The sequence below is a fragment of the Rana temporaria genome, chromosome 2, assembly GCF_905171775.1.
Source record: "Rana temporaria chromosome 2, aRanTem1.1, whole genome shotgun sequence".
NCBI classification, from domain to species: domain Eukaryota; kingdom Metazoa; phylum Chordata; class Amphibia; order Anura; family Ranidae; genus Rana; species Rana temporaria.
In genome coordinates, this window is record NC_053490.1 from 34,790,760 (window position 1) to 34,816,811 (window position 26,052).

General features: G+C 44.9%; 1 protein-coding gene across 1 annotated transcript in view; it reads left to right on the forward strand.

Annotated features, from left to right (window-relative positions):
* LOC120928940 (P2Y purinoceptor 2-like) overlaps nucleotides 1-22,853 on the forward strand; it is a 112,829-nt gene extending 89,976 nt beyond the window's left edge. The window contains exon 2 of the mRNA XM_040340049.1: nucleotides 19,771-22,853. Coding sequence (XP_040195983.1) covers nucleotides 19,794-20,876 — 1,083 coding nt within the window. The 5' untranslated portion in view covers nucleotides 19,771-19,793 and the 3' untranslated portion in view covers nucleotides 20,877-22,853. The remainder of the gene's footprint in view (nucleotides 1-19,770) is intronic.
* Nucleotides 22,854-26,052: the final 3,199 nt, after the last annotated feature.

Genomic DNA, 26,052 nt, shown 5'->3' on the forward strand with positions numbered 1-26,052 from the left:
GGGTGATTTTCGTTATGGGAAGAAGGGAACGTTGACGGGGATATCATACCGATACCGTCATAATTGGTTGGTAGCAGTGGGATTTTTCCCTTCTATTCCCCTTCACACCCGGATTCCAAGCAGACACTGGAAGAACTACTGGAAGTTCGTGGAAGGATTGCTAGCAACAAAACCAAGCGGGTCATCATAGCAGAATCAATGGAGCTAGACCAGGAGGACGGGATTGCAGCAACGCCAGCAGTACAAGAGATGGAGACACCAGTGATTCAGGAGGAGGAATCGCCAGCCAACAAGCTAATGAGAGAGAAGCTAGCGTGGTTCGGCCCGAACCCAACGCCAGATGTGGTACTGAAAGTGATGGACCTGTTAGTAAACGCAGAGCTACAGAAGGCTAAAGAAATAAGAGACGCAGAGCTACAGGAGGATAAACAAATAAGAGACGCAGAGCTACAGAAGGCTAAACAAATAAGGGACGCAGAACTACAGAAGGATAAAGAAATAAGAGACGCAGAGCTACAGGAGGATAAACAAATAAGGGACGCAGAACTACAGAAGGATAAACAAATAAGGGACGCAGAGCTACAGTTAAAACTGGCAGCAGTCCAACAAGCAGCCGCACCTTCTACGAACAGTGAGTACAGCACAGCAGACGCAAGGAAGATTCCGTTTAGCGCTTTTAAAGCTTTTGATGAAAAGGACTGTGAGATTGATAACTTCCTGGCGGATTTTGAGCGACAATGTAACCTGCACCGAATAGCTAGAGGAGACTGGGTTGCAATATTGTCAGGCAAACTGTCAGGCAAAGCTTCTGATGCTTTCCGGACCGTGCCAGATCAGGATATTCATAGCTACGCCCGGGTTAAAGAAGTGCTCCTGGCTCGTTATGCAGTAACCCCAGAGTCCCACCGACAGAAGTTCAGGGACTCACGCAAAACCACGAAAGACTCTTATGCGGAATGGGCATGCCAATTGTCCCGGTCGGCCTCTAACTGGGCTAACAGCAGCCAGGCCACCACCGCAGAGGACATTTTGCAACTAATGCTCCTGGAGCAATTTTACAATCACATCCAGACGGACGTCAAGAATTGGGTGAGAGATCGCAGGCCCATGACTCTACCAGAGGCTGCGAAGTTGGCGGATGAATATGCAGATACTCGCAAGACGAACCAGGTCACACCACAGGAACAACCTCCACCACAAACGGTGCCCTCACACCCACCAACCGCTAGATACCAACCTCCTAACAGACCGGTGACATCTAGCCCTCGCTATCATCGCCAGGAGGGCAATGAACAACGCTGCTTCCGGTGCAAACAGCTGGGTCACTTCAAGCAGAATTGCCCCATGAATGACAACACCAGGTCAAATTGGTCTCAACCTGGGTACCGCCCACCAGCAGCAGCCCATTGTGTAGACTCGGCTTGGGATCCAAAGGAGCTGGGTCAGGCAGAACCATTGGGCACCCCTTACGAAGCCCTCATGGTACAATCTGTTATTACGGACAACAGGGAACACCATTGTCAGCTGGTCATGGGCGACAGCCCTGAGCCGGAGGGGCCCTGGAGGGAGCTGGGCAGAAAGAGGCACCGCCGGCCACCCTTCAAGAAGAAGAGGTCCTGGAAGCCGTATAACAAGCTGACCTGGGAGGAGAAGAAGCGACTGGAGGAGAGGGAGTCGCAGCGGGCGTCCCAGATGCGTGCCGAGATGTTCGCCAAGGGCCCACCGGTGGCCCCTTACACCACCACCCAGTTCCTGATGATGAAGGACCACATGGAGAGCCTGCAGGACATGAGCAAGCAGGAGCTGATCCGTGAGTACATAGAGCTGGAGGAGTGCATAAGCCGCATGGAGGAGGAGAACAACCACCTGAGGTCACAGCAGCATGAACTGGAGATGGAGCTGGAGAAGCTCCAAGAGGAGAACCGGCGGCTGCGGAGGGAGCAGGGGGTGGCTGACCTTATGGGGCTCTGATTCCCCCCCCCCCCGGACTCTGAGCACCAGTGCTACAGCATTTCAACAAATATAACTTTTTCTTTTTATGAATCTCCTGGGATTGTCACTTCAGAGCCATAACCTGCCCCCTCCCATAGCGGGACACCTAGACGGCGGCGCACAGACCCATTCGCTGTCTTCACACTGACTTCTGGTGACTTTGCAGATCGCACAAAGACTTGGGGACTGACCGGCGTGTGATCTGACGACCCGGTGACATACCTGAGTCTGAAGCAGTTGCCAAGGGAGGTCAGTCATGCCAAACGGAGTTAACCTCTGACTAATAGCTCTGAACCCGTCAACCCTACTGGACCAGGGAAGGTCCAACCGGGTTTGCCGGAGCAGGGAGCAAAAGGGGGGCCATTGTGATACATTTGCCTATATGTCTCAGTTTACTGCTCCCTGCTAGCCAGGTTATTGATGTGCTAATGTCCCCTCACTATTTCTAAAGGTTAATTGATATATTGTGTTGTGTGAAGGAGAGCTGGGTTTAAGTGGCTTGTGTTAATTATTCTGATTGCTTCATTGTGGTAATTATCTCTCTATATGCGGGGTCGAGCGGTCTGGTTGATGTATTCAGTACAGCTAGTGCTCAGCGTCATTGATGTCATTGTCTAAAGAAAATGTGTTTCAGCATCGGCCCCGTCGTGTCTACCTACTCATCTGTATGGAAGCCCCAGTGTGAGGGGGGCGGAGATTTGTCATTGTAACAGTTTTGGAAAAGACATATAAGCTGTGTGATATAACATTAAAGTCTGTGTTGTTCAAGCAGTAAGCTGGTCTCATGTGTGGCTTTCTGGGCGATTCCAGGGATATCCCTCCTCGTGGAATATTGGGGTGATTTTCGTTATGGGAAGAAGGGAACGTTGACGGGGATATCATACCGATACCATCACACGCAGTATGTTCGGCGCGGGAACGCGCCTAATTTAAATGGTGCCCACCCCGTTTGAATTAGGCGGGCTTGCGCCGAGCGGATTTACGTTACACCGCCGCAAGTTTACAGGTAAGAGCTTTGTGAATCAGGCACTTACACTGTAAACCTGCGGCAGTGTAACGTAAATGGGATACGTTACGCTGCCGTGGAGCAACGTAAATGTATCAGAATCTGGCCCTGAGTATCTTGTGTTCCTGCTGAGCAGAAACATCGATCTCTGTCTTCATCCGGTCAGAGTAACCTCCACACAGTTAGAAAGCACCATCTAGGCACACATTTAACCCTTTTATTGCCCCTGATGTTAGCATTGATCACTGTATTAGTGTCACTGGTTCCCAAACAAGTGTCAAGCCTCGTACACACGCTCGGTTTACTCGGCAAGAACCAGCCAGAAAACTGCTGGCAGAGCTTTCTTGCCGAGTAAACTGAGCGTGTGTGGCTTTCAGGTTTCTCCTCGAGAAAACTGCCTAAAATCTTGACGAGAAAAATAGTGAACCTGCTCTCTATTTTCTCGTCGTGATTTTCGGCAGTGTTTTCCTGCCGAGAAACCCGAGAGTATGTATACTTACCTGTCGCTGTGGAAACCCGCGCATGCTCGAAATTACTTTGACGCATGCGCGGTAGCTTCCTATTCATAGGTAGTGTGCAACAGGATGGCAGCGACAGCATCGAATGTGACGAGCGCATGCTCATTGTACGCGATGACATCACCGCGTTTGAAAGGAGTGTCTGTACACTCGGGCGGCAAGAGATTCTTGCCAAGAATCTCGTCAGGAAAAACAAGGTTTTTTTCCTGACGAGATTCTGGCCCGTGTGTACAGGGCTTGAGTTAGGACTCGTACACACTACCATTTTCCTCGACAGAATCCATCAAGAAACTTGGTGGCAGAGCTTTTTTGCCGAGGAAAAAAGTTGTGTGTATGTTTTTCATCGAGGAAACTGTCGAGGAACTCGACGAGGAAAAAAGAGAACAAGTTCTCTTTTTCCTCGACGGGAGTCTCAATTTCCTCGTCGTGTTTCTCGTCGAACTGGTTTTCGACGAGAAACACGTTTGTGTGTATGCTAAGAAACCCGCGCATGCTCAGAATAAAGTTTGAGACGGGAGCGCACCTTCGATAAAAGTAGCGTTTGTAATGGAGATAACACATTCGTCACGCTGTAACAGACTGAAAAGTGCAAATCGTCTCTCACCAAACTTTTACTAAGATAAATTAATGAAATAGATGAGTTGGGGGATGGGAATTAGTTTAAGGAAAAACTGTAGAATTTAGATAAGAGGGTTACTATTAGTAGCAGTAATTGACCAAGAGACTTGATTAGAAATATATCAAAATATTGAATTTATTTAGCACAATTCGTGCGATTAAAAAGTTATCAGATATAAAATCTAATTAGTGTTTAAAGTTCCTGAACACATGTAACAAGACTGACAAGACTAACAAAGACTACAATTAACGGCGCCCGTCTACGCGCGCTGAAAGTTCACACATCAGTGACATGCATCATAGGAGTATGACAATTTTTAGATAGCCCGATCATGAATCATGGGGACTATATGTTAGGTGATCATATGTGGGGAACCAAAAGGTCTCACCACATTAATGACACTATGATGTCGAATTGATGCATTACCTGGTGGGTGAACCAATGGTTAGGGAGATAGGGAGAGGGGGGGGGGGAAGTGTGTGGTGTACCGTGTGTTTGTCAATACCCAGAATTGTTTAAAAATATTGTACAATGGTATTTACAAATTTGATGAAAGTCCATAAATAATTTTAAGCCAAAAAATGATGGATTTGATACTGGATAGCTGTAGGAAGTTCTGGCTGTATTAGTATCATGTAAATCAAAAGTGACAGTGATACTTTGTTGGTATAATTGATATAAGTTATGTAACTAGTATCAATATTGGTTGATCAAGCAAGAAGATCTTATAAATATTGCTAAGAGTATCCGTTGGATTTTCTTTTGTAAATTGATTTCTGGTAATACAATAGTATTGTTAGTATCGTTTAAATGACAAGCAAAAAATCAGGCATCATAGGGAACTGCTGTCCATAGCGTATGTTAAGGTATCAGTACAATTATACTGCTTGCTGTTATATTTCCATTCGTTACCTTGACATAGATGCAATTTGGTCTTTGATCATCCGATCTTATATAGGTAAAATTACCGACCTGTGTTTGTTGTTCATCTAGTTTGTAACGATATCCATGGCTATATTGTAGCAAGTTTACCGGCAGGATTCAGTTGGTCCAGATGGTCATTACTGACCTTGATGCACTGATTGCGGTGATTCCCCGGGATGGTTTTTTCTCTCAATGCGTTGTTGAGGAGGCTGCACAGTAGGCGCTAGATGACATGTGTGCTTTGAAGCAAGCTTGCAGGTAGTTTGTCTGTCGCAAGACGTCTCCTCGGTTCCTCGGCTTGTAAGCTGTTCTTTCAAAAAAGCCGTTCCCTCGTTCTCCCGTCAGCCGGCTGAACGCCGGTATAGGCGTAGCGGGCGTCGAGCTGTGACGTCGACACGTTTCGCCGTGCTTAGTGGCGTAGCTTCTTCCTGGACGTGCTGCACAATTAGTCAATGGGTGTTTTATGTTGATGTCTTGATTGGTGTCAAGCTACAATGGCGATCATTCTTGAATTTGTATCAATGATTAGCGCAATGCGATACACCGATGTGAAGGAACTTTGGATTTTGGATGGAACAGTCTATAGTATAGATTTGTACTACTAAATCGGAGTTATGAATGTCTGATGTGTGGCCATCAGGGCTGACTATGTTATCAGCCTAGAATATCATCTTTAATTGGTAGTTTTTTTTAAATAGATATAAAAATATATATATAATAGATTGTGCCTTAAATATCGTACTGAAGCAAAAGTTTAAGGATATAATATCTTGACTCTTTATTATAGTTCTTACTGAGAGTGAAGCAAAAACGAAAGCCAAAATGGACGATAAAATTGTTGATTATAAGGCGCAAAATAAGAACTGTTGTGTTGGTAAAGATAATTATCTTGTTAATGAGTGTTAGTGTTAGAAGATACAATAGGAAATAAACACCAAAAACAATAGACATAGAGTGAGGTAGTACAGTTGTTTGTACAATCTTTTAGAGAAGAAACTAGAAGGTACTGTTGTTATGATATTTATGGAATAGTGTCAACTGGATCATTAGATGACCAGTAGATTTGGACATTATTCAGATTTCACAAGGAAGTAATTGAAAGTTACGTTTTTAGTTTTAAACTGGCTTATAGTGAATAAACTATGGATTCAATAAGACCTGTAAATTTAATTCTGTGTTTAAGCCGGCCGGCATGAGCGATTTTAAACGATAAATCCAGAGTTTTTCTTTTTGCAACAATATTTTGTCAAAATCGCCACGTCGGCTCGATAGTTTTAGCTGGTAAATGCCTTTTACTGTTAGTCCTCGCGAATCACGGTTATGGAATTGGGCAAAGTGTTTTGATAGGGGCTTTTCTGGAATTTTTTCTTTCTCATTTATTTCCCTCAAATGCTCGCCAATTCGTATCTTCAGGGGACGTTTCGTTTTCCCAATGTAAATTTTATTACAAGGGCATGTGATCATATAGATCACGCGTTCCGTAAGGCAATTAATTAGGCCCTTGATCTCAAAAGATTTCTCTCCCATAGAGTCCTCGAATCTGGACGTTCGATCGACATATGGGCAAATGTGGCACTTGGTGCAAGAGAACATACCATGGGAACGGGGGTAATTTGTAAGCCATGTGGGATCAGGGACCCGTATGTATTCTGATCTAATCAGCCTATCACCAATGTTTTGAGCTCTGCGTGCCACGAGCTTTGGTTTATCACTCACTATTTTTGCCAATAGTGGGGCATTGGTTAGTATGCCCCAATGTTTTTCGAGGACAGTTCTTACTTCCTCCCACTGTATTCCAAAAGGAGTAATAATCCGTATAGGTTGAATGGAATTTTGGGGTAATTTGTCTGTTGGATCACTTTTAATTGTGAGTAATTCATTGCGCTCCCTGTTTGCTGCTTTATTGCGGGCATTTTTTATTTGTCTATGTGAGTACCCACGTTCTCGAAATCGATTGTAAAGGTCCTGACTTTCGCGATAATAATCGCTTGGTTTGGAGCAATTGCGCTTAATGCGCAGAAATTGTCCTATTGGGATGCCATTTTTGAGCGAGGCGGGATGGTGGCTTGTGGCATGGAGCAGCGTGTTCGCGGCTGTGTCCTTGCGATAGGTGCTGGTATTAATTTGTCCCTCCTCTAATCTGATTTTCAAGTCGAGGAACGACAATTCATGTGTGTGCGAGGTGTATGTCAAGCGTATATTGCGTTGATTATCATTCAGTTCACACATGAACAGCCGAAGCTGCTCAGTAGTGCCTCGCCACAACATGAGCACGTCATCGATGTACCGCCACCAGGTAAGTACATGGCGGCGGTACATCGATGTCGTGTAAACGTCCTCTGCCTCCCAGAGCCCCAAGTGCAGGCAAGCGTAGGCGGGTGCCCATGCTGCACCCATGGACGTGCCTCTTATTTGGCGATAATATGTGCTCATGAATTGGAAGTTGTTATTATTCAGAGCAAACTCCAGCATCTCGGTGATGAACTCATTTTGAGGGCCTGCCGATGGGTAGGTTTCATCCAAAAAAGTCTGTACCGCCGTAATTCCTATTTCATGTGGTATCGAGGTATACAATGATTCCACATCGACACTAACAAGAAGTGTACTTGGCGGTATTGGTTCAACACTGAGGTCCTGGAGCTTTGCCAGTACATGCTGTGTGTCCTGGACAAATGATGGTAAGTTGTTAACCATCTCTTTAAGTAGTCCATCAAGATATTTACCTGTGCACTCAAGGGGTCCCTGGCAAGCAGAGACAATATGTCTACCTGGTGGCTCTCTAAGATCCTTGTGAATCTTTGGTATGATATAAAATGTTGGTATATTATAATTTTGTACACATAGGTAGTTATATTCCTTATTGGTAAGCAGTCCTTCGTCCCTAGCTAGTAAGAGTTTGTAATTTAAATTAGAGACGACTAGAGGCAATGGGTTATGGTCTAGTTTCTTATAAGTTGAGGTATCGCTCAATAGTCGCTTTGCTTCGCGTTCGTATTGTTCTTGGGTAAGAATTACCACGTTGCCACCTTTGTCACTATTTTTAATGACTATGTTTTTATTAGACTCTAACTCATATAGGGCCTGTCTTTCATTAATAGTTAGATTGTCGCTAGGTTTTTTACTCCAATCAATTTTCTCAAGGTCACTTTGCACCATGTCCAGAAACATCTGCAGCCATCGATTTTTAGAGAGTGTTGGCATTCGTAGTGATCTAATAGTCAGATTTGGCCGTCTAATCATTTTACTTAACACGCAGTAACATGAGATTAGCAAAAGCAGCCCCAAGGGTTGTGCCAGTGGAATCGAACTTCCCCTGCCATGTATGTGTTGTACGTCACCGCGTTTGAGAACGACGAGATTTGGTCTTGACCGTGTGTACGCAAAGCAAGCTTGTCAAGTTCCTCGACAAGCCTAACAAGGAACTCGTCGAGAAAAACGATGTGTCTTTTCCGACGAGTTCCTCGGTCGTGTGTACGAGGCCTTAGGTGTTCAATTTGTCCGCTGCAATGTCACAGTCCCGCTAAAAATTGCTGATCCCCGAACATTACTAGTAAATAATAAATAAAGAAAAATGCCATAAAAGTATCCCATTTTGTAGACGCAATAACTTGTGCGCAAAACAATTAATATACGCTTGTTGGGATTTTTGTTTACCAGAAGTATGAAGAAATTTGATTTTGGAAAAAAAAATGATTGGATGTGTTTTATAGCAAAAAGTTAAAAATATTGTTTTTGTTTTATTTAAATGTTCGCTCTTTTTTTTGTTTATAGCGCAAAAAATAAAAACCGCAGAGGTGATCAAATACCACCAAAAAATAACTGTATTTGTGGGGGAAAAAAATAAATTTTATTTGGGTACAGAGTCGCATGACCACGCAATTGTCAGTTTGCCGTATCGCAAAAAAATGACCTGGCCATGAAGGGGGGTAAAACCTTCCGGGGCTGAAGTGGTTAAAGGAAGCCACAAACTTCATGGCAGGATCAACTAGTTACAATAAAACAATGTTACATGGTGGATTGAGAAAAACAAAGGGCCAGATCCACAAAGAAGTTACGCTGGTGTATCTATTGATATGCCGCGTAACTTCTAGGATGCGCCGGCGTATCTTTTTTCTGTATTCAGAAAACAAGATACGCCAGAATTTTGCTAAGATACGACCAGCGTAAGTCGCCTACGCCGTCGTATCTTAACTGCATATTTATGCTGGCCGCTAGGGGCGTGTACGCTGATTTACGCCTAGAATATGTAAATCAGCTAGATATGCCAATTCACGAACGTACGCCCGGCCGTCTCAGCACGTACAGATACGCCGTTTACGTAAGGCTTTTTCCGGCGTAAAGTTACCCCTGCTATATGAGGCGCAGCCAATGTTAAGTATGGACGTCGGGCCAGCGTCAAATTTTCCGTCAATTACGTTGTTTGCGTAAGTCGTTCGCGAATGGGGCTGTGCGTCATTTACGTTCACGTCGAAAGCATTGGCTTTTTGCGGGTTAATTTGGAGCATACCAGACTGGGATACTTTCACGGACGGCGCATGCGCCGTTCGTAAAAAGCGTCATTTACGTGGGGTCACAATACATTAACATAAAACACGCCCACATGTTCCATATTTGAATTAGGCGGGCTTACGCCGGCCTATTTACGCTACGCCCCTGCAACTTTGCTTTGAGAATACTGCACTTGTCTGTCAAAGTAGCGGCGGCGTAGCGTAACTACGATACGCTACGCCTGTTTAAAATTACGCCGTTCTACGTGGATCTGGCCCAAAGACTTTTGTGTTCATGATAGTGACAGAGTGCGTCATTTATGTCATCTTTGATTTCCTCCCGGGTTCCACTTTAAGTGTTTTGAATAACGTGAAGGCCGGTGATATCATGGTCTGTGCGGAGTTCATCTCAGACGCTGATTTGGCAGGGAATCCGATGATGTGCAGACAGGTGGTACATAACATCTTATAAATAACCCGGAATTCTGACATTAATTGTATCTTGCATTAAAAACAGGATGCTCTGAGGCCTTGTACTCACGGCAGGACATGTCCGATGAAAACGGTCTGCAGACCGTTTCCATCGGACATGTCTGGCCGGGGACTGCCCGGGGACTTCTGTTCGATGGCTATACACACCATCGAACAGAAGCCCGCGCGTAAACATTACGCGGGGCGTGTCCGCGGTGTTGCCGCGTCGATGACGCGGTGTCGCCGCGACAATGACGCGGCGACGTGGGCGGGCCGCCTTAAATATGCTTCCACGCATGCGTCGAAGTCATTCGACGCATGCGAGGGATGCGGGCGGCAGGACATGTACGGTAGGTCTGTACAGACGACCGTACATGTCCGGGCGGACAGGTTTCCAGCGGACTGTTTTAAAACAAGTCCGGGAAACAGTTGTCCGCTGGAAACCTGTCCGATCCGTCCCAAAATGGTCCGCTCGGGCCAACACACGGCCAAACATGTCTGCTGAAACTGGTCTGCGGACCAGTTTCAGCAGACATGTTTGGTCGTGAGTACGGGGCCTGACACTTACACGTTACTAATAAACAGCATAGGACAAAGGGAACCGGGACCCACCTTAACAAACCTTGTTTATATATGACATTTCCGGGGTTTGGCTGCAGACTGCCAGCTGCGGCTATTAACCACTTCAGCCCCGGAAGGATTTGCCCCCTTAATGACCAGGCCATTTTTTGCGAGTGGCACTGCGTCGCTTTAACTGACAATTGCGCGGTCGTACGGCCCTGTACCCAAACAAAATTTGCGTCCCTTTTTCCCACAAATAGAGCTTTCTTTTGGTGGTATTTGATCACCTCTACGTTTTTTATGCGCTATAAACAGCGCCATCTGAATAATGGCAGCTGGTTGGCTGTGGAAGTGCCTATCAGAGCCAACGGCTCTGGTAGGCTTTCCGATTACAGCCCTCAGGCTGTAATCGGCTTCCAAATACTTATTCAAGGGACTGACGGACGTCTCAGCCAATCAGGTTCACCAGTTCTGGTTACCGGTAACCTGATTGGCTGAAGCGTCATCAAGGGCGGGAGAAGACATCTAGGGACCATGGAAGGAGGATGGCCATCCCCAGAAAGGTAAGTGCCGGGCGGGCACTATTAACGCTACGCCGTCGCAACTTTGCTTTGTGAATGCTGCACTTGCCTGTCAAAGTTGCGGAGGCGTAGCGTAAATAGGATACGTTACGCCCGCACAAAAATACGCGCTCCCTACATGAATCTACCCCATAGCGTCTACAAAATAGGGGACAGTTTTATGGCATTTTTACTAGGCAGAATAGGGGAATGCCTTGTTTACAAAGGCATTCCCCTGTTCTGCCCTTGCCGACCGCAAAGCGAGCTTCACTCGCGAGGCACACTGGGCAGCAAATTTAAAGGGACATACCTGTACGCCAATCTGCCTGCCCGTGCCATGTTGTCGACGTACATAGTCGTGCGGCGGTCGGCAAGTGGTTAAATAACATTTCTAAACATATGAAGTTAATAACAAGAGTACCCCTTTAAATCAGAGTCCACAGAGTTCCCTTTCACTGTAAGGGGGGGGGGGGCTCTGCAGACTCTAAAGTAAGGGAGAACTCTGTAGACTCTGACATAAGGGATGCTTTAAGAACCCTGATCTAAGGGAGAACACTGAAAACTCTGATGTACAGAGACGACTCTAATGTAAGGGCCTCTGATGTTGTCAGCAGAGCTTCTGCTCATTTACTAAGCTCTGGAGCAACTGCACAGTCTACTTACCTTTATTAAATCAACCCCAATGACTGTGCTGTGCCTTCATGTAAAAAGAAGGGTGAGTTTATCTCATGTAACACATCAGAGTCAAAGAGTTTATTGTTTAGATCATAGCTTAGATAAGGTAATATCATAAAATCTGAGGAGGAGGCAATCGTGTCATTAAATCAGTGTGGAAAAATAACTGCTGGAAAAAGTGATAAGATAATATTAACTAAAAAAATGTAGACAGACAACACAACCCTGTCTGGCAGGGCAGGAGACCTGACCTTTCTCTTCGTAAGTTTAATGCCTGAATTTTGAAAAATTAATGTAATTATGTATTAGTAAGTACAGAATGACCAGTAGCGCGTGGTGCTCCATTTCTTTTGGGGGGGGGGACAAACAAAACACCCACCACCCCCGTTCGGACGGTCAATCAGTCACACCTCCAACCCCTGACCAGTCCTCCCCTCCCTTTGTAAGCTCATCCACCCACCAGCCCTGCACTTACCTCATCTAGGTCACAGGCCTCCTCTGTATCTTCCTCCTCGGTGGCTTCACTCTGTGTCTCCTCCTCCTCTGTATCTTCGTCCTCAGTGGCTTCACTCTGTGTCTCCTCCTCCTCTGTATCTTCCTCCTCAGTGGCTTCACTCTGTGTCTCCTCCTCCTCTGTATCTTCCTCCTCAGTGGCTTCACTCTGTGTCTCCTCCTCCTCTGTATCTTTCTCCTCAGTGGCTTCACTCTGTGTCTCCTCCTCCTCTGTATCTTCCTCCTCAGTGGCTTCACTCTGTGTCTCCTCCTCCTCTGTATCTTCCTCCTCAGTGGCTTCACTCTGTGTCTCCTCCTCCTCTGTATCTTCCTCCTCGGTGGCTTCACTCTGTGTCTCCTCCTCCTCTGTATCTTCCTCCTCAGTGGCTTCACTCCGTGTTTCCTCCTCCTCCTCTGTATCTTCCTCCTCAGTGGCTTCACTCTGTGTCTCCTCCTCCTCTGTATCTTCCTCCTCAGTGGCTTCACTCTGTGTTTCCTCCTCCTCTGTATCTTCCTCCTCAGTGGCTTCACTCTGCGTCTCCTCCTCCTCTGTATCTTCCTCCTCAGTGGCTTCACTCTGTGTTTCCTCCTCCTCTGTATCTTCCTCCTCAGTGGCTTCACTCTGCGTCTCCTCCTCCTCTGTGGCTTCCTCCTCGGTGGCTTCACTCTGCGTCTCCTCCTCCTCTGTGGCTTCCTCCTCGGTGGCTTCACTCTGCGTCTCCTCCTCCTCGATGGCTTCACTCTGCGTCTCCTCCTCCTCTGTGGCTTCCTCCTCGGTGGCTTCACTCTGCGTCTCCTCCTCCTCGATGGCTTCACTCTGCGTCTCCTCCTCCTCGGTGGCTTCCTCCTCAGTGGCTTCACTCTGTGTCTCCTCCTCCTCGATGGCTTCACTCTGCATCTCCTCCTCCTCGGTGGCTTCCTCCTCAGTGGCTTCACTCTGTGTCTCCTCCTCCTCCTCGGTGGCTTCCTTCTGCATCTCCTCCTCCTCGATGGCTTTACTCTGCGTCTCCTCCTCCTCAGTGGCTTCCTCCTCGGCAGCTTCACTCTGCGTCTCCTCCTCATCGGTGGCTTCACTCTGCGTCTCCTCCTTCTCGATGGCTTCACTCTGCGTCTCCTCGTGGCTTCCTCCTCAGTGGCTTCACTCTGTGTCTCCTCCTCCTCAGTGGCTTTACTCTGTGTCTCCTCCTCCTCAGTGGCTTCACTCTGTGTCTCCTCCTCCTCGGTGGCTTCCTTCTGCATCTCCATCTTCTCGATGGATTATTTTTACTTACTGTATCTTATTTGAGCAGAATGTAAATAGAGTAGCTGGAACACCCAAAGGCACATTGCAACCCTCCATACTTCTATATGGGAAAGAACGGGGAGATATTGATGTTGGATATTGATGTTGGAGCATCCAAGACAAGAATCCAGAGGCTGACTGAGCCGACCAGATCCATGTTTCCCGATGGGCACTCTCTCTATGAGGGGCACTCTCTCTATAAGGTGCATATATACACCTTGTATTTCTGTGAATTTCCTCCATGTCTCTAGTTTCCTCCCACAATCCAAGATCATATTGGTAGGTAAGCCTACCCTTCCTGGTTCTAGAACAATTGTGTGGTTGAGAAAACATTTTAGTTTCTTGGGGGCAGGAAATGATACAGTATGTACTTTGTAAAGTCCAACAGTATACAGTGTATGAAAAAAATCGACGCATTTGACTATGATAGAGGCTGCAGTTGACAAGTTCCTCTTGGGCGGGACCAATGTAGAAGGTTTGATGTTTTCTGTGGAAAGCTGCAGAGTTTGTCAAACGCTGGAGGTAAATCAATAGATAAATTGAAGGTGGTGATAAGTTAGATTTGGCAGCAATATTACTTTTTTCTTCCTTCACAGTAAAACCTTGGTTTGAGAGTAACTTGGTTTGAGTGTTTTGTAAGACAAGCAAAATGTTTTAATACATTTTGACTTGATAAACAAGCGATGTCTTGATATAAAAGTAACGTCTTGTCACAACTGAGTGTAAAAGAGAAGTGAGGCACCTCTAAGTGTAGCAATATGGTTACATTTAATGAAGGTACAACATTTAGAAACATATTGCTACACTTAGAGGCGCCTCTCTTCTCTTTTATACTCTGGAGCTCCTGTTGGATTTTGCTTCTAATCCCCATTTGTGGATAGACATTTTGGCCTGGATTCAGAAACAATTTACGTCGGCGTATCTATTGATAAGCCGCGTAAATTCTAACATGTGCCGGCGTATCTTCTTTCTGTATTCAGAAAGCAAGATACGGCGAAATTTGGCTAAGATACGACTGACGTAAGTCTCTATCGCCGTCGTATCTTAGTTGCACATTTACGCTGGCCGCTAGGTGGCGCTTCCAGAGATTTACGCGTATAATATGCAAATTAGGTAGATACGCCGATTCAGAAACGTACATCCGCCCGGCGCATTTTTTTATGACGTTTACGTAAGGCTTTTTCCGGCGTAAAGTTACCCCTGCTATATGAGGCGTAGCCAATGTTAAGTATGGACGTCGGGCCAGCGTCGAATTCTGTGTCGTTTACGTCATTTGCGTAAGTCGTTTTGCGAATAGGGCTTTGCGTAAGTTACGTTCACGTCGAAACCAATGAGGGTTTGCGGCGTAATTTGTAGCATGCGCACTGGGATACGTCCATGGACGGCGCATGCGCCGTTCGTAAAAAACGTAATTTACGTGGGGTCACACTGAATTACCATAAAACACGCCCACATCTTACTATTTTGAATTAGGCGGGCTTACGCCGGCCCTCATGCGCTACGCCGCCGTAACTTAGGACGCAAGTTCTTTCTGAATACAGAACCTGCCTCACTAGGTTACGGCGGCGTAGCATATCTGAGATACGCTACGCCCGCACAAAGTAATGCCGAGCTTTCTGAATCCGGGCCTTTATGTTTACGCAACCTATCACATTGCTATAATGTTTTTATATGGACTATAAACTGAAGGACCTATGAATAAATGGTTGTGGAACAAATCATTTGAGTTTCCATTATTTCTTATGGGGAAATTCGCTTTGATATACAAGTGCTTTGTATTACAAGCATGTTTCTGGAACAAATTATGCTTGCAGTTCAAGGTTTTACTCAATATCCCTTCTCTGGGTGTTCAGCATCAGGACTAGTGTAAGCATCTCTAAGTAAACTGCTTAACAGTAGAAAAAGATGTGAGTTTTCATTAATGTGTGATAAGACAAGCAATACATTTTACTGCAGGAGTCATAACATTTGCGATTGGTCAGAGTTGTGCTATATAGTTCTGTTTTATGACTTTGTACTGTAGTCAAGCTGATTAACTGTACAGCTAATTCAGCGATTTGCTATCAGATTGTTCTGTCAATTTACACATGTTAATAAGTATTATGGATGATTTTTATTTGTTAAAATTACCTTGTTGATGATTATCGTTTTTGAATTTCATAATATAGTTAGTTTATGATATTTGATTCTGATTTTCTATTGGCCCTGAGCCTGTTTTGAAAGCTGGCTATAAATCTATCTATCTATCTATCTATCTATCTATCTATCTATCTATCTATCTATCTATCTATCTATCTATCTATCTATCTATCTATCTATCTATCCATCTATCTATAGATTTAGATAGATATATAAACACACACGCACTATAATACCAAAAGTCTTAGTCCGTAGGGTTCAATATTGAGTTGGCCCCCCCTTTGCAGCTATAACAGCTTTAACTCTTCTGGGAAGGCTGTCAACAAGGCTTAGGAGTGTGTCTATAAGAACGTATAACCATTCTTCCAGAAGTGTATTTGTGAGGTCAGGCACTGATGTTGAACAAGAAGACCTGGCTCGCAGTCTCCGCTCCAATTCATCCCAAAGGTATATCGGGTTGAGGTCAGGACTCTGTGCAGGCTGGTCAAGTTCCTCCACCCTTAACTCGCTCATCCATGTCTTTATGGACCTTGCTTTGTGCACTGGTGCGGAGTCATGTTCGAACAGGAAGGGGCCATCCCCAAACTGTTCCCACAAAGTTGGGAGCATGAAATTGTCCAAAATGTTGTATGTTGAAGCGTTCTCTTCACTGGAACTAAGGGGCCAAGCCCAAACCCCTTATACTCAACCTCACACCATAATCCCCCTCCACCAAATGATTTGGATGATGTGCACAAAGCAAGGTCCATAAAGACATGGATGAGCGAGTTTGGGGTGGAGGAATTTGACTGGCCTCACCTCAACCTGATAGGACACCTTTGGGATGAATTAGAGCAGAGATTGCGAGCCAGGCCTTCTTGCCCAACATCAGTGCCTGACCTCACAAATGTGCTTCTGGAAGAATAGTCAAACATTCCCATAGACACACTCCTAAACCTTGTGGACAGCTTTCCCAGAAGAGTTGAAGATGTTATAGCTGCAAAGGGTAGGCCAACCCAATATTGAACCCTACGGACGAGGACTGGGAATTTCACGTGCGTGTAAAGGCAAGCTCACAATACTTTTGGCAATATAATGTATATATATAGATTGTAATTCAATCAATTGTTTAGGCAAACTTGGGCAATAAATTTCCAGTTTCAATACCACTTATTTAATGATCGAATTGAAAATGGAAAAGAGCTATGGCAATTTTGTCAAAAGACTTTGGAAGTTATTGGCAGATTTAATTTTAGCAATCTAGATCCCATCTCCTTGTGCTCATTCGTAACCATAATTGTTCGTCTTTGATTGCTTTTCGATTTTGACAAATTTAGAAGGTAAAACTATCTTAACTGATCCCCTTTCTGATCGCATCCAATTTAAAAACAGATTTGTTTGTTTCCTTAACCACTTCAGCCCCGGAAGAATTTACCCCCTTTCTGACCAGGCCATTTTTTGAGATTCGGCACTGCGTCAATTTAACTGACAATTGCGTGGTTGTATGAAATTGTACTCAAAACAAAATTTAGGTTCTTTTTTTTCCCACAAATAGAGTTTCTTCTGCTCTTAACCCCCTTGGCGGTATTCCCGAGTCTGGCTCGGGGTAAGATTTCAATACCAAAAGCGGTATCCCCGAGCCAGACTCGGGATCGCCTCGCAGCATCCACAGTCACAAGTTACTTACCTTGTCCCTGGATCCTGCGATGCATCCCTGCTGTGTGAGCAAGCGGCGTCCTCGCTCGATTCACACAGTGCCTGTGTGCCGCTGATCTCCGTTCCCTGCAGCGTTACGACGCACGGGGGCGGAGAACGGCGCCAAATTCAAAAAAGTAAACAAGCACATTACATACAGTATACTGTAATCTTACAGATTACAGTACTGTATGTAAAAAATACACACCCCCCTTGTCCCTAGTGGTCTGCCCAGTGCCCTACATGTACTTTTATATAATAAAAACTGTTCTTTCTGCCTGCAAACTGTAGATTGTCCATAGCAACCAAAAAGTGTCCCTTTATGTCAAAAGTGGTTTTAGAGCAGCTAGAAAGCAGCAATAATAAATTATAATCACTTGCAGAATTGAGCGATAGCGATTTGTGGGGAAATTCGTCATAAAAGTAATGACAGCGACAATTCTGCAACTGAGCAAATTTCAGTGTTTTTGATTTGATTACATTATTGAATAATTTTTATTATAATTACATTATTATTTGTTATAATTATTTATAGTTATTTATTATATTATAATTTATGATTTTGTTTTTCAAACTTTATCATACCCGAGATTTCTACTAGACTCTTGTTTGGACAGATTTAAGTGAGTTATTCCTAAGGCCCCGTACACACGAGAGGATCGATCCGCTGAAATTGATCCGCGGACCGGCTCCAGCGGATAGATCCCCTGGTGTGTACAATCCAGCGGATCTGTTTCCGCGGATTTTTGTCCCCGGGGATGGATTTCCAGCGGATAAAAATTTCCTAACATGCTAAGAAATCTATCCGCTGGAATCCATTCCAACGGATTGATCCGCTGGTCTGTACAGACTCACCGGATCAATCCGTCCGAATCCATCCCCCGCATGCGTCGTAATGATTCGACGCATGCGTGGAAGTCCTTAAATCACAGCGTCGCGTACGTCGCCGCGTCGAAGGAATTCCGCGGGGATTTTGATCTCCTGGTTAGTACAACCAGGAGATCAAAATCCGCCAGAGGATTTATCCGCGGAAACGTTCCGGAGGACCGTTTCCGCGGATAAATCCTCTTGTGTGTACTAGGCATAAGAATTGCAGGCCTACAATGTAAAACGCCAAATTTCCATGCAAAATAACTGTACCGCTTTTGGTACTAAATTCCAGACATAATCGTAACGCCAGGGAGGGTAATTGAGACAAGTACACACTATAGAGCAGTGGTCTCAAAGTACCGGCCCGCGGGCCATTTGCGGCCCGCGGACCAGTTATAAATGGCCCCCAGGCAGGGTGGAAGTGAGGGGAGCAAAAAAAAAAAAAAAAAAATTTTTTTTTTTTTTTTTTTTTTTAGCTGGCCCCATCTGGTGGTGAGCCGTTGGTATTACAAGTTATTACCACCAGATGTGAGCTGGCGCCATCTGGTGGTGGCCCTTGGTATTACAAGTTAAGCATTACAAGTTAAACAGCAATTCTAATGTCATTTTACACTATTTTCACTGCCATATTCTTCCCTCTAATTAGAACCCCCAAACATTATATATATTTTTTATCCTAACACCCTAGAGAATAAAATAGCGATTGTTGCAATACTTTCTGTTTCGCCGTATTTGCGCAGCGGTCTTACAAGCGCACTTTTTTGGGAAAAAATTACACTTTTTTTAATTAAAAAATAAGACAACAGTAAAGTTATCCCCATTTTTTTTAATATTATGAAAGATAATGTTACGCCGAGTAAATTCATACCCAACATGTCACGCTTCAAAATTGTGTCCGCTTGTGGAATGCCGACAAACTTTTTTACCCTTTAAAATCTTCATAGGCGACGTTTAAAAAAATCTACAGGTTGCATGTTTTAAGTTACAGAGGAGCTAGAATTATTGCTCTCACTCTACCAATCGCGGCGATACCTCACATGTGTGGTTTGAACACCGTTTACATATGCGGGCGCTGCTCACGTATGTGTTCGCTTCTGCGCGCAAGCTCGTCGGGACAGGGTGCGTTTTCTGGCTCCTAACTTTTTTAGCTGGCTCCGAGATTCCAAGCAAATTTGTCAAACCCTGACTTACACCAGTGCTGGTGGTAATAATGCGCTCTCTGACACCAGTGCTGGTGGTAATAATGCGCTCGCTGACACCAGTGCTGGGGGTTAATAATGTGTTCGCTGACACCAGTACTGTTGTTTTTGAAGTTTGAAAGTTTGCATGCGGCCCCTCATGGCATATGAAAACTTGTCTTGTGGCCCTCAGGTAATTTGAGTTTGAGACCCCTGCTATAGAGGGATATGCTTTGTTCATATTTTATGTCTGAGGTTTAAATCTCTGATGAACTTTTCACTTTTTAAAATGTTTTGGCTAATCTTTGTGTGTTTTCAACAGGTCGACAGCATTGCGGCTGAACAATGAATAGCTCAGAAAACGACTCCTACCCCTACAAGTGTATGTTTGATGAAGATTTCAAGTATGTTCTGCTTCCGGTGTCCTATGGGATTGTGCTCTGCGTTGGGCTTATTCTCAACATCCTGGCCCTTTACATCTTTCTGTTCCGGCTTAAGCCCTGGAATGCTTCCACCACGTACATGTTTAACCTGGTTATCTCGGACCTTCTGTATGTCATCTCCCTGCCCCTGCTGATCTACTATTATTCCCAGGGCGATGACTGGCCATTTGGGGAAGCTTTGTGCAAAATCGTCAAGTTTCTCTTCTACAACAACATGTATTGCAGCATCTTCTTCTTGCTTTGCATCAGTATCCACCGATTCATTGGGATCTGCTTCCCTATGAAGTCGTTGAGTTGGTTAAAGGTTCGAAACGCCCGCATTGTATGCGTCGTGGTCTGGGTCTTCATTGCGGCTTTCCAGTCCCCAATATTGTATTTTGTGACCACGAGCACAAAGGGAGATACCACCACCTGCCACGACACCTCCAGTGTGGATTTATTTGATACTTTTGTCGTCTACAGCTCGGTCAGCTTGGCTTTGCTCTTCTGTGTCCCATTTGTTATCATCATCATCTGCTATGCTTTGATGACCCGGACCCTCATGCAGCCCTCAGCAACTTCTTCTGACACTTCAAACTCCAAGAAGAAGTCAATTAAGATGATCATCATTGTGCTTCTCACATTCATCATCTGCTTCTTACCTTTTCACGTGAACCGAACCTTGTACTATTACTTTAGAAAACTAGACCTTGACTGTGGTACGTTGAACGCAATCAACATGGCCTACAAAGTGACAAGACCGTTGGCTAGCGCTAACAGCTGTCTGGATCCCATCTTGTACTTTCTTGCCGGACAAACTGCGCGAAGGAATATTATTTCTAGGAGTGGCCTCACCAAAGTTAAAAACAAGTTCTCAACCTATGTACGAAATAATAACTCAAGCTCTGTCACGAACAGTAATGCTGTAGAGAACAGCTTTACCCCCATTTCTCCCAACATGCCCTCAGCCCCAAGTCCTAGCCCAACCATAATCACCAGGATGTAAGTAGCCAAGTCATATTTATGAGGTACCATCCACCGTTTTTTTTTTTTGGCACTGAATTGCGGGAACCTAGAAGATCTTGTTTGTTAAACGGGACCATTAAAGTGTATCTAACCCCAAATTTTCAGTAAAAGTAATAATGCTCATTTTGGGTTGATTGTAATGCATGAAAATTATCTATTTATTGAAAAAGAATGTTCATAAGAGACAAGGCATTAGCATGGATAGTGTGATTGGGTGTAGGCATGAGTGACGGTGAATATAGATAATATGGATAAAATACAATCGTTAACTATACTCTCAATTCAGATACAGCCAATGAAAACAATATAATACAACAGTAAACAGCCCTTCGATGCCAATATTAGTTTGTCTAGTACAGGGGTCTCCAAACTAAGGGTCAGTTTACTGCCCACTAGACTTTGGCGGAGCAGGACTGTGGCCAGTGGGAGGAGAATATGGTATCAGCGGAAAGAACAGTGCCCCGTTGATGGTGTCAGCGAGAAGACTAGTGTCCCATTTTTGGTGTCAGTAGAAGAATAGTGCCTCATCATTCATTTCTTAGGGAGGGATAGTTCTTCATCATTGGTGTCAGTGGGAGGAATAGTACCACATCTTTGGTGTCAGTGGAATGAAGGAATAGTGCCTCATATTAGTGTGAGAAATAGTGTCCCAAGAGCAGAGGCAGCCACTTATGCAAGGCGCCACCCCCCCCTAATCCATGAGTCTGGCCCCTAATCTACATGCAGGGCACCGGAAGCATGGATTCCAATGTTTTTTCTTTTTTTTTTAAGCACATGATTATAGCCTGAGGCCCTAATTGGCTTTGAAAAGGGTGGGCTCGGGGCGCAGTTCACTGTGCCTGCAACCCACACAGTTGTGTGACATTAGCAAATTAATATTCGCTAATGACTTCCTGTTTCTCCTACCGGCCAATCAAGAAGTGTGTCCTGAGACTCAATTGGCCAGGAGTCCTAAGACCCGTTTGACCGTGAGCCCTGATTGGCCGGGAGGAGAAGCGACTGCTGGGACTCGGGAGGAGATGCAGGGGAGAAGCTGCTAAAGCCGCAACCTGGATGGGGTAAGTGCGGGGCTGGCGGTGTGCCTGGTAGGCGACGGGCGAGCGATGTGGTGATTGAATGCCGGGGATAGCGGCGATCAAGCGAGCGTCGGGGGCTGGTTGGTTGGTTGGCTAGCTGTGGGGGTGTGGCTGGCTGGGGCGCCCTCCCACCAAGAAAATTGAGCACCAGCCACCACTGCCCAAAAGCCAGACAAAGGCAAGCGAGCCGCATTTTGGAGATCACTGGTCTCCAAGTGGTCTCAAAGCAGAATCTCAAAGCAGTATGTATGTTCACTGGCTAAACCTTGTGAACCCTACTGGGATGATTGATGAGCTTGGCAGAAACATTTCATTATAGAGTGGAGACCATAGTGGAAACCTGAACATATACGTCCTGGTCATCTCCGCCGCTTACCGGGGCCGTCAGTAGCAGCGGAGGCGATCAGATCCTTTCCCCTGATGGACAGGAAGTCAAGTGACGGAATGATGGCGCCACTCGACTCTGTGCCATTGAAGGAAGCGACGTCAAACGTCACTTCCGCCCAACGGCCTTAAAAATACTTTTTTTATAATGTTTGAGGTTCTAAGTGATTTTCTAGCAACCAGATCCTTACCCCTGATGGACAGGAAGTGGAGTGGGGGAATGATGGCCCCCTCTCAACTCTGTGCCATTGGATAAATGAAGAGACGTCAAACGTCACTTCTGCCCAACAGCCTTAAAGGGATTTGTTTATAAAAAAATAATTTTTTTTAAATTGTTTTAATAATGTTTGAGGTTCTAAGTTATTTTCTAGCAACCAGATCCTTACCCCTGATGGACAGGAAGTCGAGTGAGGGAATGATGGCCCCCCACTCGACTCTGTGCCATTGGATGACGGAAGCGACGTCAAACTTCACTTCCGCCCAATGGCCTTAAGGCAGTGTTTCTCAATTCCAGTCCTCAGGCCCCCCCAACAGGTCAGGTTTTCAGGATTTCCCTCAGATGAAAAGGCTGTGGTGATTACTAAATCACCAAATCACCTGTTCAAAATAATGGAAATCCTGAAAACCTGACCTGTTGGGGGGGCCTGAGGACTGGAATTGAGAAACACTGCCTTAAGGGAACATTTTTTTTTTTATGAAAAAAAAAACAATACAATTTTTTTTTTTTTTTTAATAATAATGTTTGAGGTTCTAAGTAATTTTCTAGCAACCAGATCCTTACCCCAGATTGACAGAAAGTTGAGTGAGGGAATGATGGCCCCCTCTCAACTCTGTGCCACTGTATGATGGAAGCGACATCAAACGTCACTTCTGCCAAACGACCTTAAAGGACTTTTTTTATGAAAAAAATAAAACTTATTTTTTTTATAATGTTTGAGGTTCTAAAGCCTCGTAAACACGACCGAGGAACTCGACGGGCGAAACACATAGTTTTGCTCGTCGAGTTCCTTGTTAGGCTGTCAAGGAACTCGACAAGCCAATTTTCTCCATTCCCGTCAAGGAAATAGAGAACATGCTCTCTTTTTGGCTCGTCGAGTTTCTAGTCAGTTTCCTCGACGAAAATGTACACACGACCGGTTTCCTCGACAAAAAATATCTCCCAGCAAGTTTCTTGCTGGTTTTTGCAGAGAAACTCGGTGGTGTGTACGAGGCTTAAGTAGTTTTCTAGCAACCAGATCCTTACCCCGGATTGACAGGAAGTCAAGTGAGTGAATGATGGTCCCCACTACACTCTGTGACATTGGATGACAGAAGAAACTCAAACATCACTTCCGACCAACGGCCTTAAAGGGATTTTTTTTTTTTTTTAAATAATGTTTAGGGGTTCTAAGTAACTTTCTAGCAAAAATAAATGATTTTAACTTGTAAACACCAAGGGGTAGATTCAGAGAGAAGATACGACGGCGTATCTCCAGATACACCGTCGTATCTCTGAGTCCGGCCGGTCGTATCTATGCGCCTGATTCATAGAATCAGTTGCGCATAGATTTCCCTAAGATCCGACCGGCGTAAGTGTTTTACACCGTCGTATCTTAGGCTGCATATTTACGCTGGCCGCTAGGTGGCGCTTCCATAGATTTACGCGAGGAATATGCAAATGAGCTAGATACGCCGATTCAGAAACGTACGTCCGGCCGGCGCATTTTTTTTACGTCGTTTACGTTAGGCTTTTTTTGGCGTATAGTTACCCCTGCTATATGAGGCGTATCCTATGTTAAGTATGGCCGTCGTTCCCGCGTTGAGTTTTGAAAATTTTACGTCGTTTGCGTAAGTCGTTCGCGAATAGGGCTGGACGTAATTTACGTTCACGTCGAAAGCAATGACGATTTGCGTCGGAATTTCAAGCATGCGCACTGGGATTTTTTCACGAACGGCGCATGCGCCGTTCGTAAAAAACATCAAATAAGCGGGGTCACAGTTAATATACATAAAACACGCCCACATCATCCACATTTGAATTAGGCGGACTTACGCCGACACAGATACGTTACGCCGCCGTAAATAAAGGCGCAAGTTGTTTCTGAATACAGAACTTGCGCCCTAAATTACAGTGGCGTAACGTATCTGAGATACGTTAGGCCGGGCGGACAGATATCTGAATCTACCCCCAAATGTAAAAAATAGGCTTGGTCCTTAAGTAGTTAAGGTGCTTGTCTTTTAGCTGATTCATTTTTGAACAACGAATGTTTTTCTAAAAAATGGTTTGGACGGATGACTAAACTCTATAAAAAGTAAATAATTAAATGTGCCTTTGTTGCATCAATTATTTGTTAACATTAAAACGTGATGGATTCAAATCCTGAAACTGTTTCCCCCTCAGGTCTGTGTATCCACTGGGGGAGGTTGCTTCTATTTTCATGTCACTAGCACTGAAAGTGGGAAAAATATATCAGCATTGACACAAATAGCAATATAAACATATAAGCAGAATGTACAGGAGTTAGAACCTGAGGGCCAGATTCAGGTACAAATGCGGCGGCCTAACGCATCGTCTTTACGTTACACCGCCGCAAGTTTTTCTCGTAAGTGCTTGATCCACAAAGCACTTGAGTATAAACTTGCGGCAGAGTAACGTAAAGACGTCCGGCGCAAGCCCGCCTAATTCAAATGGGGCGTGTACCATTTAAATTAGGAGCGCTCCCGCGCCGAACGTTCTGCACATGCTCCGTTAGTAAATTTCCCGACTTGCTTTGCGCGAAATTACGGTGCCCCGACGTGTTTGTGAATGGCGACATGCGTAACGTACTTACGCTGAAATTTTTTTTTTTAATTCGACGCGGGAACGACGGCCATACTTTAACATGGCTGGTGTAAAGTTAAGCCATGAAAAAGATTGCTTAACTTTGCGACGGGAAAAAACGACGTTACGCACGCGAGTAGCTTCGTGGATCGCCGTAAAAGCTAATTTGCATACCCGACGCTGGAAAACGACGCAAACTCCACCCAGCGGCGGCCGAAGTATTGCAGCCTAAGATCCCAAGGCGTACAAAGTCGTAAGCCTGTCGGATATTAGCCAAAAGCCGTCGTATCTTGTTTGTGAATCACAAATTAAGATACGACGCGGCAAATTTGAAAATACGCCGGAGTATCAGTAGATACTCCGGCGTATTTGTTCTGTGAATCTGGCCCGAGTTTCTTGTGTATTTCCCTCACTTCAGTGTGTGTCACGATTTCACCAGTACAGGAAATGAGGGGAAATCGGCATACTAGGGACCCAAAACAAAATAACAATTATTTACCTAGAAACTAAAATAAACAAATGCACACAAACAGCCACAAAAAAGAATCAAGTTACATGCATGTTCATGTTGTGTTTATCTCTCACTAATGCCACGTACACACGATCGGATTTTCCATTGAAAAAACCTTGGATGGTTTTTCCGACGGAATTCCGCTCAAGCTTGTCTTGCATACACACGGTCACACAAAAGTTCTCTGAACTTTCGACCGCCAAGAACGCGGTGACGTACAACACTACGACGAGCCGAGAAAATTAAGTTCAATGCTTCCGAGCATGAGTAGAATTGTTTCCGAGCATGCGTCGGAACTTTGCGCGTCGAAATTGCTACAGAGGATCGGATTTTCCGATAGGAATTATTTCCGTCTGAAAATTTGAGAACCAGCTCTCAATCTTTT